The sequence below is a fragment of the Electrona antarctica genome, assembly GCF_951216825.1.
Source record: "Electrona antarctica genome assembly, chromosome: 5".
Classification (NCBI taxonomy): domain Eukaryota; kingdom Metazoa; phylum Chordata; class Actinopteri; order Myctophiformes; family Myctophidae; genus Electrona; species Electrona antarctica.
Genome location: NC_136810.1, coordinates 47,800,774 through 47,828,586, shown reverse-complemented (window position 1 = coordinate 47,828,586; position 27,813 = coordinate 47,800,774). Strand labels below are relative to the sequence as shown.

The 27,813-nt window shown below is 46.0% G+C and overlaps 1 protein-coding gene across 1 annotated transcript; it reads right to left on the bottom strand.

The window, feature by feature from the left end:
- LOC306923625 (low-density lipoprotein receptor-related protein 5-like) lies at positions 1–27,813 on the bottom strand. The gene is made up of 17 exons (XM_079501824.1): positions 27,660–27,813; positions 27,062–27,215; positions 26,543–26,678; positions 23,916–24,160; positions 21,289–21,473; positions 19,259–19,407; positions 17,715–17,892; positions 13,771–13,967; positions 12,754–12,959; positions 12,148–12,338; positions 10,034–10,243; positions 9,176–9,301; positions 8,005–8,241; positions 4,198–4,308; positions 3,257–3,624; positions 2,755–2,852; positions 1–1,881 (listed from the first exon to the last, which is right to left on the bottom strand). Exons 1-17 carry the CDS (start codon positions 27,694–27,696, stop codon positions 1,554–1,556), a joined length of 3,156 nt encoding a protein of 1,051 aa, XP_079357950.1. The 5' UTR covers positions 27,697–27,813; the 3' UTR covers positions 1–1,553.

The following is a 27,813-nucleotide window of genomic DNA, read 5'->3' as shown; positions in this document are numbered from 1 at the left end:
TATTTAGCCACCCACACATTTAGATGTGTACCTACTCGGTTACACATCCATCCACACACACTCATTCACTTATTTACATGTATTCATAATCTATTCAATCACGTGTTCATTGATTCATTCACTCACACATCCATCCATCCATCTCGCAATCCTTTTTTTTGTATCGCCTCACCACCACATGGTCCTAACCTCAACATTAAGCCAGCGGTGAATCAGCGGGCATGAATAAAATAGTAAAAATAATTCCTCTCATTTATTTATTTTTGTTCATATTATTTTAACACTATATACAGTCCTGGCACTTGGTCTGCTGCCTACGTGGTTGCTGTAAAGACGGGAAGGGGACGTTGCGGTATGCATTGACGGGTGTCCAAAACACTTGTCTCCAAGTTTCTCTTCAGCTGGGGCAGCAGAATTCTGTCAGTTCAACTCTAAAAGTTGTTCTCCTGGCGGCCGGCTGCCTCCGATTCTTGCTTCCACAGATTTCAACACAGTACAGTCAGCAGCCGCCGCCGTCGTCCGACTTCACACAGAGGATGACAGAGATCTCATCTTAGAGATACCTGCCACAGTCATTAGCCGTGACATGGAGCCACCACCTGTCCATATTGGACCGGTGCTGAGGGGGTTGCCGACCATTTAATTTACAAAACATTAACTTCACATCCAATCTGAATCAGTTTCTTGTTGCACACACAAGAGCAGCAGCATATATAGTTAGTTGGTGGAATCAGTATAAATGTGCCAGAGATTGGACATCTGTCTCATTTTGTTTTCACTCCTCGGCATCAAGTGTATAGCATTTGAGTTCTGGCACTGGAACTCAGGTGTTGCGGGCAAGGCTAGCTTTGAGATTGGATCGAAAAGGTCAACAGACTGCTAAAAAGTTTCTGTACGCAGAAAATCGGAAATAGGGTGAAAAATAATAGCACTGCTCTCCTGGTTAATACCATCGATGTGCCCTTGAGCAAAGCCCTTAATTGGCCAGACTACTCCAGTGGAGGGGCTCAGTGGCAGAACAGCAGAAGATTGTAGTTGTTGTTGTACTGGCCAGCAGGAGTAGAGGTGTGTGACTGAAAATATGGAGCAGGGCACTGCTGAAAATAGTAACTTATCTTAAGTCAAAAGTGGTAGCAAGAGCAAAAGTGATATGACATGTAACTGCTGACAGTCACAACAGCACTCTGAACTATGATAGAAGGACACACCTCTGGACCACCTAGCATCATTCTGAACCACTGGAATGCGAAAAATGTTGCCAAAAAGTGTCTTTTTAGCAATACACTTGTACCTCACCCACTCTAGTAACACCTTCTCTGTAGTGCAATAGGCCAGGTCTGGAAGGTCAGCAGAACAATAATATTATATGATAATATGCAGACACTCCTCCCTGCTTTCATAATTACTCTTCTTTGCCTGTTACTTGGTTGAATGTTTGTGGAATCAATACATTCCACTGTAAGGATGGGAAATAAGGCCTATTGTTGTTTGTCCCTTGGATCTTCACTTGGCTCCAACCCCCATCAAACCCCTTCCCCCTCAGGAAAGGAGGGTCAAGAGGAGTCGGTGCAGGGGGAGGGCGGAGGAGGGCAGAGGTGGAAGTAGGAGCGTTCGGTGGAGGGCGAGGGTGGACAGCTCTCCTCCGCAGAGAGGTACTGGGAGCGCGGGGTGGGGGGAGGCGGGTAGGGGTCCGAGTCCGAATTCAAGTCCATATAGTATTTGTTGTGCTTGTTGTTATGAGCACTGTGGCCACCCGCGGCCTTCCAGCGGCCCACCGATGAGCTGGGCCCCGTCGGCGGGTGGGGGGTATAGTCACTGTCGCACACATCTGTGCTGCACGGCGTGGTGGGAGGGGCTGCGCCGCGCACTGGGTGGTAGGGCCTGCGTGGGGACAAGAGAACAGACACTGTTGGTTTACATCAATTCAATAGAGCGCCGAGGTCCCTGACGTCACTCGCTCATCCCCTGGTTCATGGAAGTTGTTCTCTATGGAGAATAACATGGGGTCATCTTAAAATCTTATTGTATATATATGCGATATACATATTGTATATGTATATCGCAGATACAACTTCACCGCCCCCAGTTGCTGGGGGGGGGGATGAAGTTGAGGGGCACGTGGGGCGTGCCGCTGATGTAATTGAATTGAATTCAATTCAATTGAATTGAATTGAATTGAATTCAATTCAATTCAATTCAATTCAATTCAATTCAATTCAATTCAATTCAATTCAATTCAATTCAATTCATTCAATTCAATTCAATTCAATTCAATTCAATTCAATTCAATTCAATTCAATTCAATTCAATTCAATTCAATTCAATTCAATTCAATTGAACTAAAGAGGCAAGCAAACACATCTTGACCACTGGGCGGCAGGTAAGGCTAGACTAGAGAGTAGAGACATCAACTAAAATTATTTTGAAAGAATGATGCATATAATACAATGATAAATATAACATTTTTGTCAGCTGCCTTTGTCAGGGTCAATTAGTAGCGTGGGTCAGTTAATACCAAATGGACTGTAACAGATAAGATGAGAAAGCCCAGAGTCGAAAGCCATTTTTAAAATCAATCGCATTAGCACAGGTATGAATGAGTATGTCTGGGTCAAAACTGTATTGTAGTTACCGTGCGTGTGCGTGTGTGCATGCGTGCGTGCGTGCGTGCGCGTGTGTACGTTCTAGTTGAATCAGTAATGATTCAGTGAGCTAGCTGTACGCGTGTCGCCTCAACAGATACGCGTGTCTTACCTGTACGATCGGGTGGTGGAGGGGCTGTTTGAAGAGTAAAAGATCTCAGCGTTGTACAGAGAGCGATCAGTAGCCGGGGAGGGAGGTGGATTCAGTATCTAAACACACAAAATAACATTAAACCTGGGCAGGCTTTTTATTTATCTCACAAACAACAGATAATTTACTAGCACTACAGAGTATGTTCTGTTGCACCATATGCGAGATACCATATGTTTGCAATAGGCCTGTAACGATTTGCCCAACTCACGATACGATTCGAATCACGATACTAGGTTCACGATTTTTTTAAACACAAAATTATTTGCCAGACAAATTTCTCATACACAAATACAGTATTTTATTTCTCTTAGATTTTTCTTCTTATCCTCTTTTCAATACAGTAGCAAATGACTGAAAACTCTTGACTTTCTTTTTTTTTATCGATTATTTTACAAAGATTATGCATGTTAGATTTACGATATATCATTACATGCCTAGTTTGCCTGCTTTGCAAACATACCTGAGGATAAAAGGCCCCCTTGGTAGACGAAGAGCTGCTGGAAGAGGCTCCGGTCACGTGGTTCCTGTCGTACAGCGGAGCTCCACTGCTGCTGCTGCCCATCAGACTCACTGAGCTCATTATGGATTTACCACAGACGGGGAACTGCTGGGAGTTGCTGGGGGCGATGAAGTTGAGGGGCACGTGGGGCGTGCCGCTGATGTACTCGTGCGGGAACGTCCCGCTGGGGCCCTTGTAGCGCCTGCACACCACGCGCTGGCACACGAAGTACGCGCCCCCGATCACAAAGACCAGCAGTATGATGGCGATCACCGGGCCGATGGTAGAGGAGCTGGTAGGGAGGTCGCTGACGGGAGGCAGCAACACCTCTGCTTAGAGAGAGAGAGACACAAAGAAAGAGGGATAGAGGAAGAAAGATGTAGAGACGGTAAAATTATTAAAGGAGAATTCCATACTAAAAGGCTTTCTTACCTTTCTTTGTAGTTGTTACGTCCCCACCAAAGAGGTCCAGGTGTTATTTTGTGCAAAAGCTCCTTATTGGCTATTTCCCCTACCATAAGCCCTAAATGAATTTCATTGAATTGAATGTGAATTGAATGGGGCTATGGGGTGTTGTGCTAATTCGCTTATTTTCTTTTGTATATATCCTCTCTTCATAATGTAAATAATATCCCAAGCGGCACACTTTACTACTTATTTCGATGGAAATAAGCGAATAGGTAGGGGAAATAGCCAATAAGGAGTTTTTGCACAAAAAAACACCTGGACCTCTTTGGTGGGGATGTAACGACTACAAAGAAAGGTAATAAAGGTAAAAAAGCCTTCTAGCATAGAATTCTCCTTTAAGACGCAGGAGAAGTGGGGGAAAAAGTCAAAGAGAGACAGAAGTAGACGAGAAATAATGTTTTGTGACAAAAGCATTGTAATGTGTATGTTCATACCACAGGCCAACTCGTCGGATCCATCGGCGCAGTCCGAGTAGTTGTCGCACTGTTGTTTCTTTGTGATACACTGGTTGTCACCACAACGGAACTGATTGGGAGGACAGATGTCTGAGAGGAGAGGTGATACGGAGGGCAGGTGAAAGGGAGTGGAGGTGAGAGGTGGGAGAGTGGAGGTCAGACAAACAAAACACAACCTCAATATTTTTTGATATTAAACGATAATCCACTATAATGTGAAAGATAGAGCAGAAAGACAGTTCATATTGTAGAATAACTTCAACCTGACCACAATAAGAAATACAAGGTAGCTTCACTTCACTTCAGTTCAGTTCAGCATATTTTATTTATAGTACAAAATCACCCCAAGGGGTCTCTGTGCACTTTACAGCACTTAAAGCCTGATTTATTCTTTGGTTGCATACTGGTGACACCTGCCGAACGTGAGCCAATATTGTGAACTGCTATTTTTCTGCTATTTTTCGGTGTGCAAGTATAAATGAAGCGTAAACATTAACATTGTGTGCATAATAAAGAGGTAAAACGTTAAGACACAGATGCATGGACCACTGTGATTGGTGGGGTTGTGTTGATCATAGACATAGGTCTATTTGCCATTTTTGACTATATTAAAAAAAAAAAAAAAAAGTTCAAATAGCCGATCTACAAGCTCACAACATCTCGGTGCAGATTGGCTAGTTGAACTATTTTAAAATGTTTTTCAAAATAGTATAAAATGACAAATACGTTTAGGGATAAGGGGTAAGGGATGGAGCAGGGCGCATCACAAGTGAGACTTCAAGGCAGCAGCACATCACCCTTCCATGGGCTATAGACCGTAAGGCTATGAAGCAATATAGAACTGGGCATAACGGGCAATGGATATGGGATCTCTTAAAGGCAATGGCACGTGGACTGGTGATTGGTGTCATTATTGTGATGCCCAAACCACACCTATGCATAATATAACGGGTAACGGAGGTGTTTTAGGCATTTAGAACCAAAATACCAACTTTAGTGGGTATTTAGTGGGTACACCCCTTCCCCACTGCTAAATCCCAAAACAGTGTATTTAGAAAGATCGAACGAAAATGGAGCCCTAGATCTCTTAAAGAGAAAGAATATTGAGTATGTGCAGCCGGGCTCAACTGTGTGTTTGCAGTGTGCACATTAATTTGTATTCACATTATTTTGTTTTGAAGCTCCAGCTGTAGGTTCCGGTTTCCGGTTTGAGGGGATGACAGCTTGAGGAAAGCTCGCTCGGTCAAAATATATAATATCGGCCCCAAAGTCAATTAAAAGTTCAAGAAGTTAAGTTTTATTTACTCTTAAGAAGGGGCGAGGATGGTGGCTACCGGGAAAAGAAAGAAGGTAAGGGAGAGCAAGCTTGCCGGCGGTGAAAACGATGCACAACAACCTGAAGCTAACAATGATGCTAACGCTAGCACTTCAGAGACGCAGCAACTGCATGCCAGCGTGGGGTCTCCGGCCGCGGTGGCTAGCAGCGCAGCCCCCCCCTCGCCCAGCTCCGACGGCGGGGACATAACCGACCAAGAGGAGGAGGTAAACCTGGCTATAATCCTGAGGGAACTGCGCGGTTTCAGGCAAGACAACAAGAAACAGATGCAAGACCTGACAGGAGAAATAGCTAAAACAAACGCGAGGGTGGACCAGGCCGAAGCTAGGATCGTAGGGAGCGAGGAAAGGCTACAGAACGTGGAAGAGATACTAGCAGAGATGATAACGATCCAGGAGGCTCTCCAAACGAAGATAACTGATTTACAGGGGCGATCCAGGAGGGACAACGTGAGAATATACGGCATAGCTGAGGGGACAGAGGGGACAGCTAGGTCCCTTATCCCCTTTGTGGCAAAGATGCTAAGAGAAAATCTGAATATCCCCGCAGCGACGCCACTACAGATACAAAGAGCGCATCGCGCCCTGGCTCCGCTGCCCCCAAATGGAGCCCAACCCAGATCGATCGTGGTAAAGTTCCTGAGCTTCACCATGAAAGAAGAAGTGCTTAAGCAGACCTGGGAGAAGAAGGGCTTTACATGGCAAAACTGTAAAATCAGCCTCGATCATGATTATGCACCAGAAATATTGGCCAAAAGAAAAGAATATGCTGAGGCACGGAGGGTCCTAAAAACAAACGACACAAGGTTCCAGACGCTGTTTCCTGCGCGACTAAGAGTCCACCATGCCGATGGGATGAAGACATATGCTACAGTGGAAGAGGCGACGGCAGACCTGGCGAGGCGTGGACTGGCGGTTGAAGTGATCAAGAGACCAACGACGCTCTGGGAGAGGATCAGGAGGTGTGCGTGGCAGACGGCGGGGGGAGCTCGCCCACCGCGGGCCAGCGGGGCTCCAGGATACATAGAGAGGCTGCAAGTTTTCAGACGTGAAGATACAGACTAATCTCCTTTATTTTTCTTTCGAAGGGATACAAAAGGGGGGGGGGGGGGTATATTGATGCAATTGAAACGATAAGTGTGTGTGTGTCACTTAATATATCACTGAAATTGAATTGATAATCTGGGGGAATTAATGGGTTTCAACACACTGTATGACTTGAAATAATGTGGGATTAAATATGTGCAATGTTATACCACGGAAAGTTAACTGATAAGCTAGGGGTGGGGTGGGGGGGTTATTTTCTACTAGATACAACAATGCTGCATTTGTTTTGATACGATCGAGATATACTACTATGCAAGACCTTTCTTTCATAGCTGTCATCAGGGTTGAGGTAACCTGACTAGTCAGGTTAGGGTTGAGGGCCCTCTAGCACCAGCAGGGAATAGAGGTTATCCCTTAGTTAGGAGGTTGGGCAGTGGAAGGTTTCCACTGCTGGAACTCAGGTTTACATGTTTTTTTGTCCATTTACGGTATTGTTATTGTGTGTGTATTTTCTGCCCACTCTTTCTTCCTTTTCTCCTGAAATGTACATACTCTGAAGTGATATTGCCCTGTTGCCCCTGTTAAGTGTTGACTTGATGCCATATGTAGTCCATCTAAAGAAAGTGAGGATTATACAGAGACATTGGAGATGGAGTCACTTGGAGGGGGCATGAGGGGGGAGGGAGGGAGGAGGGGTGAAAAAAAAAAATCTTGGGAATTGCACTTGTGTCCTATGTATAAATATAAATGCTGTCTATACTGTACTGCTTTTTCCAAATAAAATAAATATTATAAAAAAAAAAAATGAAGCTCCAGCTGTAATTTTGGTAGGGTATGGTAGAATATGTTAGATAACTAACACAACTGTGGTGGTTGTTATTTGGTGTCCCTTCTCTTCTACTGAGTCACATGTTTGTTTGTGTGAGCTTGTGTGCATTACTTGACATGACTGACTGTGAATGGCAGGGTTTTTATCAATGAATTAACAAAACTTAACCCAATTTCCAGGCCTATAAAACAATCATTCAGCGCAATAATGAGTCTCATACTCCTATGTGCAATGTCCAAAGACAGGTAGTGTAGCAAAAATAAAGCATAGAATATATAACGGTATAATTCCCTTCCAAATGTCATGCCAAATGTTTTTGCTACACCACCTATCCCAGGGCAAAGGATCGTGCTGCAGCGCGTTGTGAGCTTGTAGATCTGTTCTTTTTGTCACGTCCGGCACACATTAGGCTGCAATCACGCAAAAAAAACGTTATTTTAAAAAATATATTTTTTCCAGGAACTTTGATAAATTCCAATCCAAACCATTCCCAGGACTGGAAAATGTGTTTTTCTAATTTCAAAATATTTCCAGGAATTTCATGAGCGTGGGAACGTAAGGGAACGTAAACTCACTGTCACAGTCCTGCTCATCAGAATGGTCATCACAGTCAGGCTCTCCGTTGCAGCGCCGCTGTGCGTCGATGCATTCTCCCTTGTCACACTGGAACTGGAAGGCCGAGCACACGGGGCAGTTCTCCTCGTCGCTGTGGTCCTCGCACTCGGCGAAGCCGTCACAACGCCACGCCATGGGGATGCAGTCGATCTCCCCCGTGGAGCAGGTGAACTGCTCCGTGGAACACGTGGGAGGCTCTGGGGAGACGAGGCGAGAGGAGGAGGGACACCGCTGCGTTGATCAAATGCTTTTTGTGGCCGTTCAAACTTAAACCATTTAGGCCTGACCTCAAAATTAAAAACAAATCTTCTAAATCCTCCAGTTTTCTGAAATAAATGTTTTCACGATTTTTCAAAAATAGCAGACCTACAAGCTCGTAGCGCGCCACTCGGTGGCATGCTATGAGCTTGTAGATCTGCTATTTTTCAATAGCTAAAGCATAACATAATGCTAACACCAAAAGGGGTTCCCGCCCAAAATGGGTTAAAACGATGTAACCCATTAAGACCTGATGCCGATTCTACAAATATCTTCTGAATCCCAAAAGGTTTCTGAAAAGCCTACAGTACATGTTTCTATATCAGTGGTTTGGATGGAGCCCGCACACCATGGGTATAAGAAAGACGCAATAATCTTCATCAGGTCATGACCTGATGAAGATCGGATAGATCGAAACGTTGTCAGATTTTTCAATAAAGAACGTCTTTCTTATACCCATGGTGTGCGGGCTCCATCCATATCCTACTGAAGTTTCTTTAGCCCAGCACCCAACCTGTTGATGTGCGTGTTCTACGTCCGCTCTATATCAGTGGTTCTCAAACCTTTTCATGTCAAGGACCCCCACAATTATTATGTATTTGGCTGCCAAACCCCCTTCTCAAAATATTTTGTTCCAGCCTCCAGGTATCCCCCAGAAGCAAAGATTTGAGTTACAGGCATTCGCTTTAAAAATTCAAAGATTTGCAAAAAGGTTGAAAATGATTTTTCAAAAAATATCAGATCTACAAGCTTGTATCGCGGCACTCGGTACCGCTCTATGAGCTTGTATATCTGCTATTTTTCAACAGCTAAAGTTTAAAATAATGGTTTAAAGTGAGACATTTCTGGAGGGTCTTGTGAATGTGTGTCTACCTCCACAGTGCAGGAGGTCCTGCAGTAACACCAGGTGCATGGGACAGGAGCAGCGCGGCGTTCCGTCGCCCTTGGCGATGCATATGTGAGAACAACCCCCGTTGTCACGGGAACAAGGATGGGAGGCTGCAGGACAGGAGAGAGCAAGGGTTGAGCAACGGAGTTGGAAGGAGTTAAAAAACACTTAAGAGAAATGGTTCTAGTCCTTTCTGTGGTAGCCTCGGAAACCCAGACATTTTTATTTCCAGGGAGAAAAAAAAAGTCTGGGTCCGAGTCCACTTCAATTCGGCATAGAGTAGCGCAAACATCGCTCACTCTCTGCTGATTTCTGATCGTCTGCACCTTTGTTAAATTGACACACACGCAACACATGTACACACACACACACACACTCCTCTCTCTCTGTCGCTATTAATTAGAAGTAATTAGTCTCATGTCGCGCAGCTGCGCATAGTTTCTCCCGGCGGATCCTGCCGGGAGCTGCCTATGCCATAAAAAGCTTAGGTGAGTTCCAGGCTATTTCTGTGGTGAGGAAAGGCATAAAATGTTCCTGTATACAGTATAATTTACATTGATTTGACTAGATATTCAGTTTAGTTTGTTGTTTTCACTAGAACTGCACTGTCACCAAACAATATTGTCCAAATACAAAGAAGATTGTTTAGCTGAGATCTTTATGGAACTCCATATGTAGTCTCTCTCGAGACAGACTGTGAGTGACTAAGGAAAAGATGGCACAGTTTCTTTCTTTGTTTTGCTAATGAGTACCCAGATTGATCCATATGTGACTCCATTAACATTGTGTATGGCGGTGCATGTGGTTAGGCACTCGCATACCCACGCAGTAGGTGTACCTACCAAACTCGTGTGGGTCCATCTCCTCTACGGCATGTATGGAAGTCAGGTATGAGATGCGTCCCTGGATTCGCGTCCGCCTGTCCCCGGTCAGTTTGTCCACCCTCTCTATCATCTGCTGCTGTCTGTCGATCCAGTACAGGTGCTCGCCCAGGATGGTCAGTCCCATTGGCTGGAGGATGTTGGAGTCCTGCAAGACAATACGATTGGCTCCTAGGAGGGAAAGAGAGGGAAAGAGTTAAGTGACATCATCAGAGTGTGAAGACGACCCAGAACTTTGCCAACTTGAGTGACCTAAACTTTGATCACCCATACTGAAGAGGACCAAAGTCGACTTTGAGGCTTGATCAGGAGTTTGGTTTCAGTGTGAGCTGACAATAAAGTATCATATCATATCATAACCCAAGCCTGCTGGCTTGAAGTTCGGCTATCTTTAGAAATGTTTAAAGATGTTCTCCAATAATGTCATGCCCCCAAGACAGCGATGCCAGGTTCAAAGTGGTGAAGTCTGTATGTATGCTCCATTAATACTTAACAATTTATTGAATAGTATTAACAAGAGCTTGTGACTATAAATCAATTACTGGATCCACTGTAAAACTGGTTTTTCCACAGTTTTGGACAAGGTGACTGACCTCACTCAGTCCTGGCTCTTCTTTGCATTGTAGCCAATTGATCGTCATCTCACATTCTAACTTATCTGCCCACATCTTCTTTCACATCAAATTAAATATTGTATTTTTAGCTGGTAAAGTTGAAGCAACTTGAAATATGTGCAGCAGAATCTTTGTGTGATTAGTAGGGTCTGGTGTGTCTACTGTCTATGCATGTATGATAGACTGCAGTTTCCATTCAGCTGGACCCATCTGACCAAACAAGGAGAAGAAGTAGAAGTGGGGCTGAAGTATTTTCCATACACCTGCCTCTGGCTTTGTGTATCTGTCCTTTGGTTGTGGTTAAAAAGAAATAGCATCAATCTCTCTGTCTTTGGAAGCAGTTCAGTGCATGTCTTTGGCATTTGGCAGTGTTTTCAATAAAGCCTGTCTTCCTTAGCACGGCATAAATAACGTCTGGGGAGTGTGAGCACGGGTGTCTTGTCCACCCAAGAGGGCCAAGGGAGGGGAGTGAGAGTGAGAGAGAGTGAGAGAGAGACAGAGAGAGAGAAATACAGTCATCCAGTACAGATCGAAATCGTGGCATTCACAAAGCGAGACAAACACAGAGAGAGAAAGAGAGACTCGTGGGGTCATGTTCTGCCCAGACAGCAATCAGCAATTTAGGAGAAAACCCTAGTTAGCTAGCTAGCTCCTGTTTGTACAGCTTCATACTACTGGCACAATGGGGGTGGGGGCAGTGATGCAGTAAATGGTTATGCCCACCAGGTGTCAGTAGCGACCACAGATGTTACTGAACCTATAACTCTTGCATTATCAGACTAGACAGTATAAAGGTTTCTATACTTCGATTACACTTTCGGCTCAGTTGGTTATGCACACCTGTTTGAAAGATACAATGGCAACGTTATCTGCATCCTTGTGTCCAACACTCACATTGATACGCTTTATTTGTGCTACGCCATGCGGCAACCATATGTTTGTGCGATATGTGATATTCAACCCCCAGGGGTGAGGCTATTGATTAACCCATTAAGACCTGAGGCCGAATTCTACAATGTCTTCTAAATCCTAAAGTTGTCTGAAGAACCTATGTTGCTACATTAGTAGTGCTCAAACTTCTTCATGTCAAGGACGCCCAAAATTATATGTATTTGGCTGCAGACCTCCATCTCAAAAATAGTTGGTTGTAGGGACCTCCAGAAGCAAAGATTTTAAATAAAAATGTTTACTATAGATTCAAAGATTTGCACAAATGTTCACAATTTTTCAGAAATAGCAGATCTACAAGCTAATAGCTATGAGCCAAATACCAATACCAAAGTATAAAATATAGTTAAAGAAGTGGTTCAAATCTAAAACATAGATGCTTTCCCAGTTTTAATGGAATAAAAGAAACTGCGATGGAACAGAACAGAACATTGTACTAAAATCTCCGGAAAGCCTTGACAAAGTCTTCATTCTGGGCTTGTTACAGTACGTCTATCTATTCTGGCCGCCCACCTGTTAGGTCGCTGCTCTCAATCCGCTTGAGGTCGGCGTCGACCCAGAAGAGTTTGCCCAGCTTGTTGTCCAGAGCCAGCGCCACGGGTCTGATCAGACCCGTGGTGAACAGGGACTCTCTCTCCGTGCCGTCCAGGCTGGCCCCCTCGATCTTGGCTGAGCGATCCTGAACCGTAGTGAAATACATGTACCTGCAAACACAGAGACAGACAGACAGACGGTTTATATGGGGAAAGAGGGAGATGGAGAAAGCCAAGTTTCTTGTGTAGCAGAGTGGCTCACAACCTTAGCCTGATGATCTAAAAGTGTAATATCTCCCCTCAGCCATAGGGAATTCCCTTTGGCTTAGTGGTCAAGATGTTGGTTTTCCGCGCGGGTTACCCGAGTTTGAATCCTGGATGTTAGATTGGTGCCGTGACCCGGACCGGGTTTCCCCGTGGGAAGAGGTCAAAAGGGTGGTGAGTGTAGCAGAGTGGCTCACAACCTCAGCCTGATGACCTACACATCTAATATCTCCATTCATCAAGACATGGAGATAGGGAATTCCCTTTGGCTTACTGGTTAAGATGTTGCATGCAGCACGCAGGGCTTGTCACCCTTTCTCACCCTTTCTCTGCGTTGACCACTAGGGCCCGGGGCTTGTCGGTGTCGTCCTTGAGGACCACCCCCACGGCGTGGCCGTCCATCCTCTGAACGTTGATGGTGTTGTCCGTCTCACAGCTCCAGTAGACGTGGCGGCTGTACGGGTCCAGGCTCAGGTCATGGGGCACGTTCTCCACCTGCTGCACCACGCTGTTCACCACCGTGGCCGACTGCAGAGGGAACACGGTTACAAGAACAACGCTGAGCAACGAGTGAACATCTTCAAAAGGTTTCACAAATTCGCTTTGTGTGTCTGTTTCAGTACGGACAGCTGTAATACCACTGGGGTGACCTGAAGTGGCGCTGTTGAGCAGTGTGGCCGTGTGTGTCTCTATGTATGTCCCTATGTACAGTATGTATGTATGTTTAGGCCGGCCGCACGCACGCACGCACGCACGCACGCACGCACGCACGCACGCACACGCGCGCGCACACGCACACGCACACGCACACGCACACGCACACGCACACGCGCACGCACACGGATCCCACTAACAGGGGTGCTATTGAAGGTTCATGAATGTCGGTTAACATTCCGGTAAAGACTTTTGAACGCATCAATCCTTCCTCGGTCAACTAAACAGATTGCAGTGAATGCGCTGGCTGAAGCTGAAAAACCCGGCCCACTGAATACTATCTACAAGTGCAGTTCTGCAAATTTTGATCCATTTGTCATATGAAGACGTATATATAAGGTTTTAGTGGTTAAACTTGTCGAGTGTGACTCCCTACCCTCATTCAAAACAGGGTGAGGGGTGACTTTTTATTGCTACTATTGTTGGTGTTATGCATGTCTTTAAATGTCGTGATGAATTGAATAGTATACATAGGACCACAATGGAAACAAACCGTCAGGGCTTTTTGTGTTCATCATTGTATGATCGTACCAAAGTACGTTTTGCAAACTGTTAATAAAGTATTCAATCAATCAATCAATCAATCAATCAATCAATCAAAAGAGCTATTCCTGGTCTGTCTCACCATGGTGCCATCGTCTCTGGCCCTGCGGATGTTCTGTCGCCCGTCCAGCCAGTACACCAGTCTGTCCAGCGGGTCGTAGCTGACCGCGCGTACGTTCCTCTGCACGTGGATGGGCAGGATGATGTCTGGACTCTGCTCCCCCAGAACCATCCGACTGATGCTGGACTTCTGACTGAACAGCAGGAAGCTAGAGGGAGCTAGAGACAAGGAGAAAGAGAGAGAGGGAAAGGAGATAGGGCGTGTGATGAAGGGAAGATCATTGGGCATAATGTAATGAAACGTGTTGTAGGTCTAACCCATTTTGGGCGGGAACCCCTTTTGGTGTTAGCATTATGTTATGCTTTAGCTATTGAAAAATAGCAGATCTACAAGCTCATAGCGCGCCACCGAGTGGCGCGCTACGAGCTTGTAGGTCTGCTATTCTTTTTAAATCGAAGAACGACTGACATAGAAACATACGTAGCTTTTTCAGAAAACTGTCAGGATGTAGAAGACATTTTTAGAATCTGATCTCAGGTCAAAATGGGCTAAAGGTCTATAGTCCAGTTTTCAGTGAAGAGGTGACCAGTGAACACTACAGCATGACGTCACGCCGTGGTGGTCACTGTGGTCAGCGTGGTGGTCACTGTGGTCAGCGTGGTGGTCACTGTGGTGGTCACTGTGGTCAGCGTGGTGGTCACTGTGGTCAGCGTGGTGGTCACCGTGGTGGTCACCGTGGTGGTCACTGTGGTCAGCGTGGTGGTCACTGTGGTCAGCGTGGTGGTCACTGTGGTCAGCGTGGTGGTCACTGTGGTCAGCGTGGTGGTCACTGTGGTCAGCGTGGTGGTCACTGTGGTCACCGTGGTGGTCACTGTGGTCAGCGTGGTGGTCACTGTGGTCAGCGTGGTGGTCACCGTGGTCAGCGTGGTGGTCACTGTGGTCAGCGTGGTGGTCACTGTGGTCAGCGTGGTGGTCACCGTGGTGGTCACCGTGGTGGTCACTGTGGTCAGCGTGGTGGTCACCGTGGTGGTCACCGTGGTGGTCACTGTGGTCAGCGTGGTGGTCACTGTGGTCAGCGTGGTGGTCACTGTGGTCAGCGTGGTGGTCACTGTGGTCAGCGTGGTGGTCACTGTGGTCAGCGTGGTGGTCACTGTGGTCAGCGTGGTGGTCACTGTGGTCAGCGTGGTGGTCACTGTGGTCACCGTGGTGGTCACTGTGGTCAGCGTGGTGGTCACTGTGGTCAGCGTGGTGGTCACCGTGGTCAGCGTGGTGGTCACTGTGGTCAGCGTGGTGGTCACTGTGGTCAGCGTGGTGGTCACCGTGGTGGTCACCGTGGTGGTCACCGTGGTGGTCACTGTGGTCAGCGTGGTGGTCACCGTGGTGGTCACCGTGGTGGTCACTGTGGTCAGCGTGGTGGTCACTGTGGTCAGCGTGGTGGTCACTGTGGTCAGCGTGGTGGTCACTGTGGTCAGCGTGGTGGTCACTGTGGTCAGCGTGGTGGTCACTGCTCACACAACACATCTCTGTTTTTACTAACTCACCTCTTCAGCTAAAAACTGGACTATGATGAATAGGCCTTTAGAGGAGGAGAGCACTCTTTATTCTATCGTTTGCTGTGTGTTTGATAATAATAAAATAATGAATTGCATTTTTATAGCGCTTTTCCAAGTGCTCAAAGCGCTTTACAATGGTTCATTCATTCATACATTGGGAGGTGAAGCGGCGAACAGTCGACGCCAGCGTCCTCACTTCCCACATTCACACATTCCCAATGGTGGCAAGCTCACACCGACCAACTCATTGGAGGCAATGTAGGGTTCAGTGTCTTGGACAATTCACATGTCCACATGTCGACAATTCGACATGTGGACAGGAGGAGCCGGGATTCGAACCGCCGACCCAGGGATCATTGATGTTATCTATGCTGCTGCATTGTCTGAAGGAAGCCAAACCACAATAGGTTGTGTACATGTACCTGTAGTCCTGTACACAAGATGTAACAATAGAGTACAACCTTGAGCCCTGCTGAGGAAAGACAGGGCTGGATATTTGCTAGATATCTGCCAGCTTAATTTGACCAAACATTGTGAAATGCAAACCCAAATAAACAGGGTTATAAGTCAATGACTCTAGCCTAAACACACAAATATGAATTTGCACTAACACACACACACACACACACGCATGCGCACACACACACACACACACACACACACACAGGATGCAATCAGTGATCATCCCAGGGGCTGAGGAGGTATGCAATGAAGAAATGAAGAGAGAGAGAAAGTGTGTGTGTGAGAGAGAGAGAGAGAGAGAGAGAGAGAGAGAGAGACTGTCTGAGAGAGAGGGAAACGAATGAAGAAGGAAAAAGTCTTTGCTCAAGAGTACAAACTTTGCCAAGAGGACAAGAATCCTGGGGCCTACAAGAGTGCATGCATGTAGAGTGAGTGTGTGTGTGTGTGTGTGTGTGTGTGTGTGTGTGTGTGTGTGTGTGTGTGTGTGTGTGTGCGTGCGTGCGTGCGTGCGTGCGTGCGTGCGTGCGTGCGTGCGTGCGTGCGTGCGTGCGTGCGTGCGTGCGTGCGTGCGTGCGCCTGCACGTGTGTTTGTTCAGATTTCGACACAGCTCGGACCGAGCGCTGCTCCGCTCCTCTCTGAGCGGGGCTGACAGAAGACTGGGACAGATCCAACACTTACAGACATTCTGTCCTCGTTCAGCACTCCCCTCCTTCCTTCTTTCAGGCCCATCGAATCATTCGCAATGTCTTACAGACTCACAGCCAGCCGCTTCAGTTTCTCAACCGATAACTCTAACCCCCACACATGAGCGAGCACACAAGCGCACGCGTGCACACACACACAATAACACACACACAACAACACACACAATGTATCTCTCCTTACAACTACAGCTGGGTGACTGGGTCCATTGGTTGTCTAGCAGCGGTCATCACCATGCTGGCTTGTAAGTTGTGGTGGACATTTTTGTCAATATTCCAGTTTTTTGCCCACGGACATACAAAATGAGTGGACAATAATATTACCAGAAACACATAAATAGCTAGCCCTGAATGACCAAGAGGTCTGTAACTCTGAGAGTGTAGAAATGGAACCCAATGTGTTCACTCTCATAGTTAAGGGGAGTTAAGGGAACCACTTGTACTAGTTGGACTCCTTTTTTTTTTTTTTATTATCCCACGATTTTGTAACCCATTTTTCACCCCTGTGTCAATTATCTAATGTGATCCTGGGCTCTACACAACCTCCGCCAAGCTAGTCCCCATATATGGGGGACATGGGGAGAGCAACGGGCTTCCTTCATGCCTGAGTGTCCAAGTTGCTCCTTTACACCTGACAGGGGGGAGTTTCCCTGGTTGGACGTAGCGCGTGGAAGGAACACGTTATTCCAACCAGTTCCTTTCCCCTCCATCAGGCGCCCCGGCTGGCCAGGGGGAGGCAGTTTAGAGACCAGGATTACTGCATGTTTTCTGTGAGGGTACCTACCCTAGGGGACACGGGGAGAAGATGCAAACTCCACACAGAAAGGCCCTTTCGCCAACCCCGCCTCGGGTATGGGCACTGATGACGCGGAGGAGGAAACACGCCGCCAGCACCCACAGCTTCCCGAGCGGGAATTGAACCCAGGACATTCTAGCTGTGAGGCGACAGCACTACCAAATGTGCCACCGTGCCGGGTGCCCCCACTAGTTGGACTCCTAATATGCCATAGAGTCGTAGTAAATAAGTGTCATACAAATTCTGAAGAAAACCTGGAGACTTGACATTCAGTAATTGGGTCTTCTAATCAAAATAAGAACATTATAGGGCCTAACGGTGCGTAAAAAGAAAGAATTTTTTTTTATGGACATATTGATGACCCCTGGTGTCTAGTAGTAAATACAGGTAAACAGACAAAAAAATTCTCCTGAAACCCAACCCTCCATGTAGCCCTGCTACCCCATCCTTACAGCTGCAGTTGCGTCCATCGGGGTCCAGGGTGTAGTGTGAGGCGCAGCGGCATTGTGCGCCGGCCGGTGACGCCAGGCAGAGATGGGCACACTGGCCGTTGTTCTGGGAGCACTCGTTGGCACCGTCCTGGCGAGACGAGTGGAACACCAGGATGTCCAGCATCAACTCCAACTGACCCTGGGGAACACGTAGAACAGTCATTAAGCCATTCTGGGCGGAAACCCTTTTTGGTGTTCTAAGCATTATGTTATGCTTTAGCTATTTAAAAATAGCAGATCTACAAGCTCGTAGCGCGGCACTGAGTGCCGCGCTACGAGCTTGTAGATCTGCTATTTTTGAAAAATCGTGAAAATGTGGCTCAAATCTTTGAATATATATTCTTTTCAGAGTGAAATTTAACTCAAATCTTTGCTTCTGAGAGGTTCCTGGGACAACATATTTTCAGATGGGGGTCGGTGGCGAATTACAAATCATTTTTGGGGTCCTTGACATGAAATATTGAGCACCACTGATACAGAAACATGAGGTTTTTCAGAAAATTGTAATCATTTAGAAGACATTTTTTAAAATCAGGCCTAAATGGGTTAAGCACATCATATGAGGCCTGGGCCGGCCGAACGGTCCAGGCACCTATAGGCTGGTAATTCAGCCTTACTGCTGTGTCGCAGGTTCGAGGCCCGATCCTGACGACCTTTGCTGCGTGTCACTCCCCATCTCTCTCTCCCCCTTTCCTGTCAAACTACTGTTAATCTATCTATAAAGGGCCTGGGCCGTGGTCCAGGCACCTTGGCTGGTAATTCAGTCTGGCAGTGTGCCGCGGGTTCGACTCCCGATCCCGACGGCCTTTACTGCATGTCTTCCCCCCCATCTCTCTCCCCATTTCCTGTCAGCCTACTGTCTGTCCCTCCATAAAAAATATAAAATAAAGGCGAAAGCCACAAAAAAAAAACATTGAATCTATCAATAAAGGCAAAAAGCCCAAAAAATATCTTAGAAAAAAAGCACATCATATAAACCTTAGTATACCTCTTCTGGCGACAACATTCTGTGAAAATAGCAGCTCTAACAGTCAAATTCGACTCTAGAGCGGGTATTTTTGGCAAAGGGATTTGGTACAGAGGGGAAAAAAGGAGCCCCCCAAGTATAGAGCCCTGGGAGAACCTGGTCAACTAAGTATACAGGGTTTAAGTAGAAAACCGAACTCCAAGATGTCCAACACTGATGCAAACTGTCACTAGAGGGATCAATCAATCAATCAATCAATCAATCAATCAATCAGATGATGAATGAATTACCAACTTAATCAGTTGTTAAACAACAAAGTGGTTCTGGAGATAAGACTGTCCTGATCTTCAAGCTATAGTATTAACCCATTTAGACCTGAGGCCGATTTTGGAAAAAAAAAGCGTCTAACAGTTTTCTATGTCAGTGGTGCTCAACCTTTTTCATGTCAAGGACCCCTAGAATCTGTATTTGGCCGCGGACCCCCATCTGATAATATAAAACTGCATTCACGCAATAACTAATCAATAAAGTGTAATACCTGCAGCACCACCGTGCGGTTGAGGCCGCTGCGCTTGTCGGCCCGTTCGATGCTCCGCAGGTTGAAGTCTGTCCAGTAGATGTAGTCGCGGTACTGAGTCAAGCCAAAGGGGTGGGGCAGATCGTCCACTATGATCTCTCTCTGGAGACCTGCGTAAGGAGGACGAGAATATAAATACAAACGATGACAACTTCAGTTCAGTTCACACAGTTAGTTGTCCATGGAAAGAAAGCCTCCCCCTGGACGGTCAGGCAGTGTTGTTTTTGGCAGCAAATTTCTATTTTAGTTTTAGTCCTAGTCTCTTGAATAGTTTTCACTTAGTTTTAGTCACATTTTAGTCACCTGGACTGTATTAGTGTTAGTCGACTAAATGTCATGCAATTTTAGTTGACTAAATCTACAGGTGATTTAGTCGACTAAAATGTGTTTTGGCGGGCCTTGATGCCATCGTAATGGCAGATTTTATACTACAAGCTCACAAAGCGTCGCGCTGCGACGCTTTGTGAGCTTGTAGATCGGCTATTTTTCGTTTTTATTTCATGGCGAAATTGTCGATATATTTAGTCTTAGTTTTAGTCGTCATAGCTTAGTTTTCATTTAGTTTCCATTTAGTTTTCGTCAGTGAAAAAAGGTAGTCGATGAACATTTTTTGTCTCAGTTTTAGTCGACAAAAACAACAGGGAGAAGAAAAAGAGGGGGAGGACTTGAAAAAGGGCTGCTAGGGGCGCATGCCACATAGGACCCCCTCTAAAACGAGATGATACATCTCAAGGGGCTATCCTCTAAAGGAAATAAAATTTCAATATACTGTATAGGCTTTGGCCTGACAGCGCATGGCATATTCGAATCCCGTTCACCTTTGCTGCATTGACAGTCCGTTAGAGACCTGTGGACGGAGTTTTTTGTCACCCACAACCGCAAATGCATTATCTGCCCGTTATCCAACCGCATCATCCTATTTATATTACCCGCACCATCCGCCAACCGCGGCTACCCGCGGCAACATCCACCATCCGCAGGTCTCTAGAGTCCGTACACGCAGAAAAATCCTATCTGATAGCAATAAATGACATTAAACAATGTTAAACTCACTTTGCCACTTAGTTTGCCATTCACTTTATGCATGCGCATACCCTCTATAGTTGTACTGTAGACTGTAGAGCCATTGGTCTCTTTATTTTTCTCTTCCAATCCGATCATAAGAAGCTCACTCATATTATATTATATAGCACCTCGCCAGAACAAGGGAGGAGCTGAAGCCAATAAATACCCGTGCCTACTGCAGAATAGTAATTTGCGCCAGGAACAAATACCGATTGTAACCTTTCCCGCTAAAGACAAAAGCCAGATGTTTTAGTGGGTGCATATGGTAACAGGTCCGCTCGCCCCTTTTCCATCTCGCCCCACTACTCTACCTAGCTGTAAATAACAAACATAATTCATGTTTGTGATTATTTAAAAGGTATTATCATATTAATTTATCATTGTTAAGTTCACTCTGTATATCCACAGGCATAATAGCATGATGATGCCATTACAAAACATGGGCTACATGGAAGAAATGTGATTAATAAAACGCAATTAACTGCTAGAAGGTCATAAATTAACTTAATTAAGCAGTCACCGTCTCTGTGACATGTTGTTCTTTCTAAATTTTACAGAGTATAGAGATCGACTACTATGCAATCAAATAAATCTGTATACAAGATCATTTCAGATTTCAGAGAGGGAGGGAAATACTAAATTAACTGTTAACTACATTTTAAAAAATCGCGGGGGCGAGTTGGTAAAGGGGCGAGCGGTCTCGTATTCGTGCATATAGGGTTTTTGGCCAGAGGAAAAGTGGCTCTATAGTCAGATTTCCTAGGCGTTGCCCTAATTATGGCTTCACAGAGGACAATATTCATGACTTCGCTCTCTACCTCTCTATAGGTCATCCATATTCTAACCAGGGTGTGCGTGTGCGTGTGCGTGTGCGTGTGCGTGTGTGTGTGTGTGTGTGTGTGTGTGTGTGTGCATGTGCGCTTTACCTTGCATGTTGGTGCTCTCGATCATGCACGTGTCCAGGTCGGTCCAGTACAGTCGGTGGTCAATGTAATCGATGGTCAGTCCGTTGGCTCTGCCCACTTTATCCACCAAGGTCACTATGGTGCTGCCGTCCATGTAGGCCCTGGCGATACGCGGCCTACCGCCCCACTCTGTCCAGTACATGTAACTACAGAGAGAGAGAGAGAGAGAGAGAGAGAGAGAGAGAGAGAGAGATAATGAATACATTACTGAAGTGGTTTTCAACCCTTTTCTTAACAAGGTCCATTATTTATTTGCCATTTGAGCCACGGACCATTATTATTATTATTATTTTTTTAATGTTTTTTTTGTGGCTTTCGCCTTTATTTTATATGTTTTATGGAGGGACAGACAGTAGGCTGACAGGAAATGGGGAGAGAGATGGGGGGAAGACATGCAGTGAAGGCTGTCGGGATCGGGAGTCGAACCCGCGGCACACTGCCAGACTGGATTACCAGCCAAGGTGCCTGGACCATTGAGCCATGGCCCAGGCCCACGGACCATTATTTAATGAGATTTAAACCTCTCAGACCCAAGACTTAGAATATTTTTGTTGTCGTTGGATAAGACAATTATTCTACATTCTCTATTTGTGTGGACTTCTTGTAAATTAATTAAGTAATGCAGATGTGTAACAAATGTATCTCTTGAGAGCGTAAAAGGAAACCAAATGGACCCGTTTGCTCTTACGCTCTCAAGCGTTAAAGATCTATAAGGGTCCATTTGGTTACCAACTCTTCCATTATTTAGCTGGGGACCTCGAGGACCACTGGTGGTCCCTGGTTGAGAACCACTGCAGACTAACACAATGACGAAAAATGTTCGTCGACTACCTTTTTTTCAGTGACGAAAACTAAATAATTTTGACAATTGAACAAGTATAAACTAGACTAAAATGTTAGGGAGGGGACTAGTGGAGAAGAGTTCCAGTAGAACTAAAAGTCATTTTATGTGTGGTTGCATGCTGAAAATGGCATATCTAAGGTGGGCAAAAGCTTAAGTTAAGGGAGAAAATGCAGTCAATAGAAGAGCCTCACAAGTGTGTTATAGGACAAAGCTTTGTGTGTGTGTGTGTGTGTGTGTGTGTGTGTGTGTGTGTGTGTGTGTGTGTGTGTGTGTGTGTGTGTGTGTGTGTGTGTGTGTGTGTGTGTGTGTGTGTGTGTGTGTGTGTGCGTGCTTGAGTCTTTGCGTGCGGTGTGTGTGATCATAAAACTACATCAGATGGCCCCGGGCAACTTTGTGTTGACAGCTCTGCTGCACAGCATCATCATGACATCACCAGGTGAGTGACATGTGTTAACAATATGGCATGCTGAGACAGGCAGGCATGTGTAAGGTACACGCACACACACACACGCACACGCACACACACACACACACACACGCACACGCACACGCACACGCACACGCACACACACACACACGGATCCCACTAACAGGGGTGCTATTGAAGGTTCATGAATGTCGGTTAACATTCCGGTAGAGACTTTTGAACGCATCATCCTTCCTCGGTCAACTAAGCAGACTCTCAGTGAATGCGCTGGCTAAAGCTGAAAAACCCGGCCCACTGAATACCAATTGAGTGATGCAGCCATGCCCTTAGACTCACTCACTAACCAACCGTATGCTGGCTGGGGGAAAGAGGGAACAGTCAAGTTGTAAATGAGCTCACTGGCACTGATTCCCGGGCCTTGAAATGTTTGGACGCACCAGCACAGTGCAGGTGTTAAACTGTAGCAGTAAATGGTGCATTCATATACACACATTGTACATTCACCCATTTCACCATTTTCTTGGCTATTTTGAGACAACATTGTTTATAGAGGCTATGCGGGTGACATCATCATCATACCCGGAAGTTATGCGGGAATGCCTACTCTACATTATTACATTTATATAAAATAAATTACACAATTTTGTTGGTCTCCTCTCCACTGACCTTTCTCTAAGCAAGGCAGTCCATAACCATCAGGTTATCTTTCAGGACATGAAAAACAAACCATTTGACTGCCGACGTGCCAAGGGACATGTCAGCGTCAGACGTGACACACGTGTGTGGATGAGGTTTAAGCAAAGCGCATGAACTCTCTGTACACACATGGACACACGGTCTGGCTTCCGTGAAAGGATCACTGAGGTCCTCCCTGTTCACGCACAGCAAGACGTGTTCTTCTGTTGAGTGGCTAAAGGTCTGTTTGTCCTTTTCTTCGTCCGTTATGTTTGCAAAAAGAAAAAAAGGGCTGATCCAAAAAAGACCATTTCAATGTTCAGGGTGTTAACACAAAGAACATATAGGGCAGCATAAGCATTATACTGTAAGGCCCTACTGAGTGGCAAAGAACTACTTTCTGGCCTTGACAGCCCATACATCCAAACAGAAAAGTCCTATCTGATTGCATTTACCGACGTTAAACGACATTAAACTCACTTTGACACTCGATTTGCCACTCGATTTCCCATTCACGTTATGCATGTTATGTATCTATTTAAATAAAACAATGTGCTATCTCAGGGGTCCTCAACGTTTTTGGCTGGGGGGACCCCTGGAAATGCTTTGACCATGTCTCGCAACCCCTGTGCTATAGCTTACCCGTTAGCTGGGTCCAGCGCTAGTGAGCGCGGGTTGTCCAGGGAGCGCGGGTTCTCCAGGTCCTTGCACACCAGGACCTGGCGGTACTGGCCGTCCAGCCGGGCCACCTCGATGCGGTTGGTGCCGGTGTCGGCCCAGTAGATGTTCCGGCCCATCCAGTCCACCGCCATGCCCTCTGGGTAGTCCAGTCCGAACTCGATGACGTGCTCCACTGAGCTGCCGTTCATGTATGCTCTGCTGATGGTCTGGCGGGCGGGGAGAAAAGGTTCAATCAATCAATCAATCAATCAATCAATCAATCAATCAATCAATCAATCAATCAAGTCTGGCGGGGAGAAAAGGTTGTTGTCTCCACCAGGCCGAAGGCATGGTGAGAGAGTATGTTTTGCACTCCGTCCGTGTGTGTGTGTGTCCGTCCGTGTGTGTGTCCGTGTGTCCTTCCGTCCGTCCGTTACCAGCTAATCTCCGGCACCGTTAACCCGGTCGATGCCAAACTTTGCACACACACTCCCTAGATGCCAACGATGAACCTCTGCCCCGCATTTTCCAGAACGGCCTGTTATAGCGCCACCATGAGGCAGCTTTTCACATTTGTTACCTAAAACTGCACCGATCTGCGTGAAACGTTGCATGCACACTCCCTAGAGGCCAAGGACAAACCTTTGACCTGCATTTTCCGCATCTGCCTTTTATAGCGCCACCAGGAGGCCGACTTTTGTAAAACACATTTTTGGATATTACTCCTCCAGATTCTGGAGTTACACAGTATCTCTATGGTCATGTGCTCAAGTCGGATCTGTCCGATATTTCATATTCCACCCTAATTGGCTATAATTGCCTTTCACAGTTTGCAAGATTGCCCCGTTTTGAACAAAAGCCTCAAATCATGAACACAGCATGCAATTTACCTGAAATCTTTCACACATTTTCTTACTAGGCTGAGGAATATATCCCACCCTTTTCACATTGGCCTGTTATAGCGCCACCAACAGGTTGATTTTTGCAAAACAGGTTGATTGGAACAAAATGCCTCAAATCATCCAATTGCCATACAAGGCAAACATGTTTATATTACTACTAAACATTTTGCCAAACATCTCACACAGTCCTATCCTCCTGGTGGAGACCTGTGCCCAGAAGGGCACTTTTTCTAGTTGGTTCTCGTCCCTTTTAGTTACAGTTGGAGGCCATCGATATTGTCCTTTTCTTTTTGCTGAGGTTTGCGTGATCTGCGCAAAAGGACAGTTAACCCATTGTGGGCGGGAACCCCTTTTGGTGTTTTAAACATTACGTTATAATTTAGCTATTGAAAAATAGCAGATCTACAAGCTCATAGCGCGCCACTCGGTGGCGCGCTATGAGCTTGTAGGTCTGCTATTTTTTTTAAATCGTGAAAATATTTATTTCAGAAAACTGGAGGATTTAGAAGGATTTTTTAAAATTTTGAGGTCAGGCCTAAATGGGTCAAATAATAAGGGACAATATCGGTGGCACCCAACTGTATGATGACAGACTCTTTTTACTGGCACACACCAAAAAGCACGCTATGTTAGTTTATGTTTGGTTGCATGCTGAAAATAGCCGAACTACTCACAACACGCCGCTTTGTGACACGTTGTGAACTTGTAGTTCGGCTATTTTCAGCATTTTCGGCTAAAATCAGACATTACGGCGCCATCAAGGCCTACCAAAATACACTTTAACTAAAACTAGACTAACACTAAAACATTTGACTAAAACTAAAGGAAGTTTTATTCAAAAGACTATGACTAAAACTAATTTTGCTGTCAGAGCATGCTCTGATGAAGGCTCATAGCCGAAGCGCGTAAGCGTTCCTTTTTGGTTTGTGCCAATAAAGACATGAAAATGTGAGTACTTGTGTGTCTGCCATTTATTTAATTTTTTTGGATGTTCTACCTTTTTGGAATTGTATTAATTCCTATTTTTGGATGAATACTGGATTTGGGTTTTGCACTCCACTGAAAACCATTGCTGGTGCGCAACTTCTCTTTCTCATTTAGACTCCTTTTACTCTCTTTGACATGACCGAGTGTCCATATAGATTATAGAGGGTATGCGCGTGACATCATCGTACCTGGAAGTTATGTGGGAACGCCCACTGAGTGGCAAACAGAAAAGTCCTGTCTGATTGCATTAAACAATGTTAAACTCAAACCAACATTGCAGCTGTACGAAAAGCTTGAATTATCCTCTTTCTATCTGCAAAGTTTTTGCCCTGCATTTGATTATTTTTCTAAGTGTCAGAGTTTGGAAGTGCTTGTTTTCAATATACACATTTTGCTGCCTCCTGCATTATGTGACATTTAGAAACAGGTGGTACGCAGGACGGTTGAGTGATTTCCAACGAGCGCTTCCAAACTCCAACACTCCATGCTGCTCAATGTTTTGCCACTCAGTCTAGATGAGGGGGGCGTGTCCTGATGGGAAAATCATGCCTGTGCATACTCTCTATACGTACAGTAGGTGCAAACGTCAATTATGTGGAGACACACACGCCCAGCTATATTATCGTGAGTGTTAAACGAATGCAGAATTCCACTGTACATTGACCCATGCGTTTGTACTCAGAGAACCCCCGTAAAAAAGACTACACGGCCCCTGCTCACCTTGGCCTGTATGTCCGTCCAGTATATCCTGTTTTCGGACACGTCGAAGTCGAGAGCGGAAGCCTCTTTGACTCCGGTCAGAGGAATGGCCACGTCGTTGCTGTTGGTACCCAGAGAGATGCTTCTGATGTTGTCCCTAGAGCAGGAAGAAAGACAACAGCATGAAGGCAGTCCCACTGTATGCAGCTGAGAGTCATCACTTTGTTCTTGTAGTGCAGTGGTTTTCAACCAGTGGTCCTTGAGGAGCTTCCAGGTGGTCCCCATGCAGCTAAATGATGGAGAGTTGCTAACCAAATGGACCCTTATAGATCTTTAATTCTTGAGGGCGTAAAAAGAAACCAAATGGACCCGTAAGGGTCAGCTAACCAGCTGGCTCTCAAGAGTTAAACATGTGCATTACTTAATTTACAAGAAGTCTACACAATTAGAGAAAGAAGAAGAATTGTCATTTCGATCAACGTTTGCCTGTTTGTTGTCTCTCCTAAATGGTACCAGTACCACATCAACACAGCACCGTACCTGTTGGTGAAGAGCAGGAAGGCCTCGGGCACCACGCAGGTCTGCAGGTCTGACAGGAGCTCCAGGCCCATGGGACAGGCACAGCGGACACTCTGCGTGCGCCAGAAACACAGGTGGCTGCATCCTCCGTTATCCTCCGCACAACCGTTAGTACCTGTGTGTAGGTGGAGAGAGGGTGGGAGAGAGAGACAGAGAGATAGAGAGAGAGAGAGAGACAGAGAGAGAGAGAGAGAGATAGAGAGAGAGAGAGAGAGAGAGAGAGAGAGAGAGAGAGAGAGAGAGAGAGAGACAGAGAGATAGAGAGAGAGAGAGAGAGAGAGAGAGAGAGAGAGAGAGAGAGAGAGAGAGAGACAGAGAGATAGAAGAGAGAGAGAGAGAGAGAGAGAGAGAGAGAGATGAGTCTGGGCCGCGGCTGAGCGGTCTAGACCGTGCCGCGGGTTCGAGTCACGAGCCCGTCGGCCTTTGCCGCATGTCTTCGCCCCATCTCTCTCCCCCTTTCCTGTCCAAACATTACTGTAACCTATCAATAAAGGCAAAAGCCAAAAAAGATATATATCTTTAAATGACCACTGGTTTGACGGTGGGATCCCGCACGCACCATACGTCTCGGTGACTTTGGTCGCCTTGAGTCCCATCAGGTCGGGCAGCTGGTCGATAATGATCTCTCGTACGGCCGTGGTCTTGTGGACCCTCTCGATGCTGCGTCTCTGCCAGTCCGTCCAGTAGATGTAGTCCCCCAGCAGGGTGAAGCC

Bases quoted from the DNA above. Each gene is read 5' to 3' on its own strand.
- LOC306923625 (XM_079501824.1), bottom strand. From the start codon at position 27,696: ATGGGACTCAAGGCGACCAAAGTCACCGAGACGTATG. The intron at 24,161-26,542 runs GTGAGCAGGGGC...CCCGCCCGCCAG, and splicing joins GGACGGACATACAGGCCAAG to ACCATCAGCAGAGCATACAT. The intron at 3,625-4,197 runs GTATGAACATAC...CTCTCTAAGCAG, and splicing joins ATCCGACGAGTTGGCCTGTG to AGGTGTTGCTGCCTCCCGTC.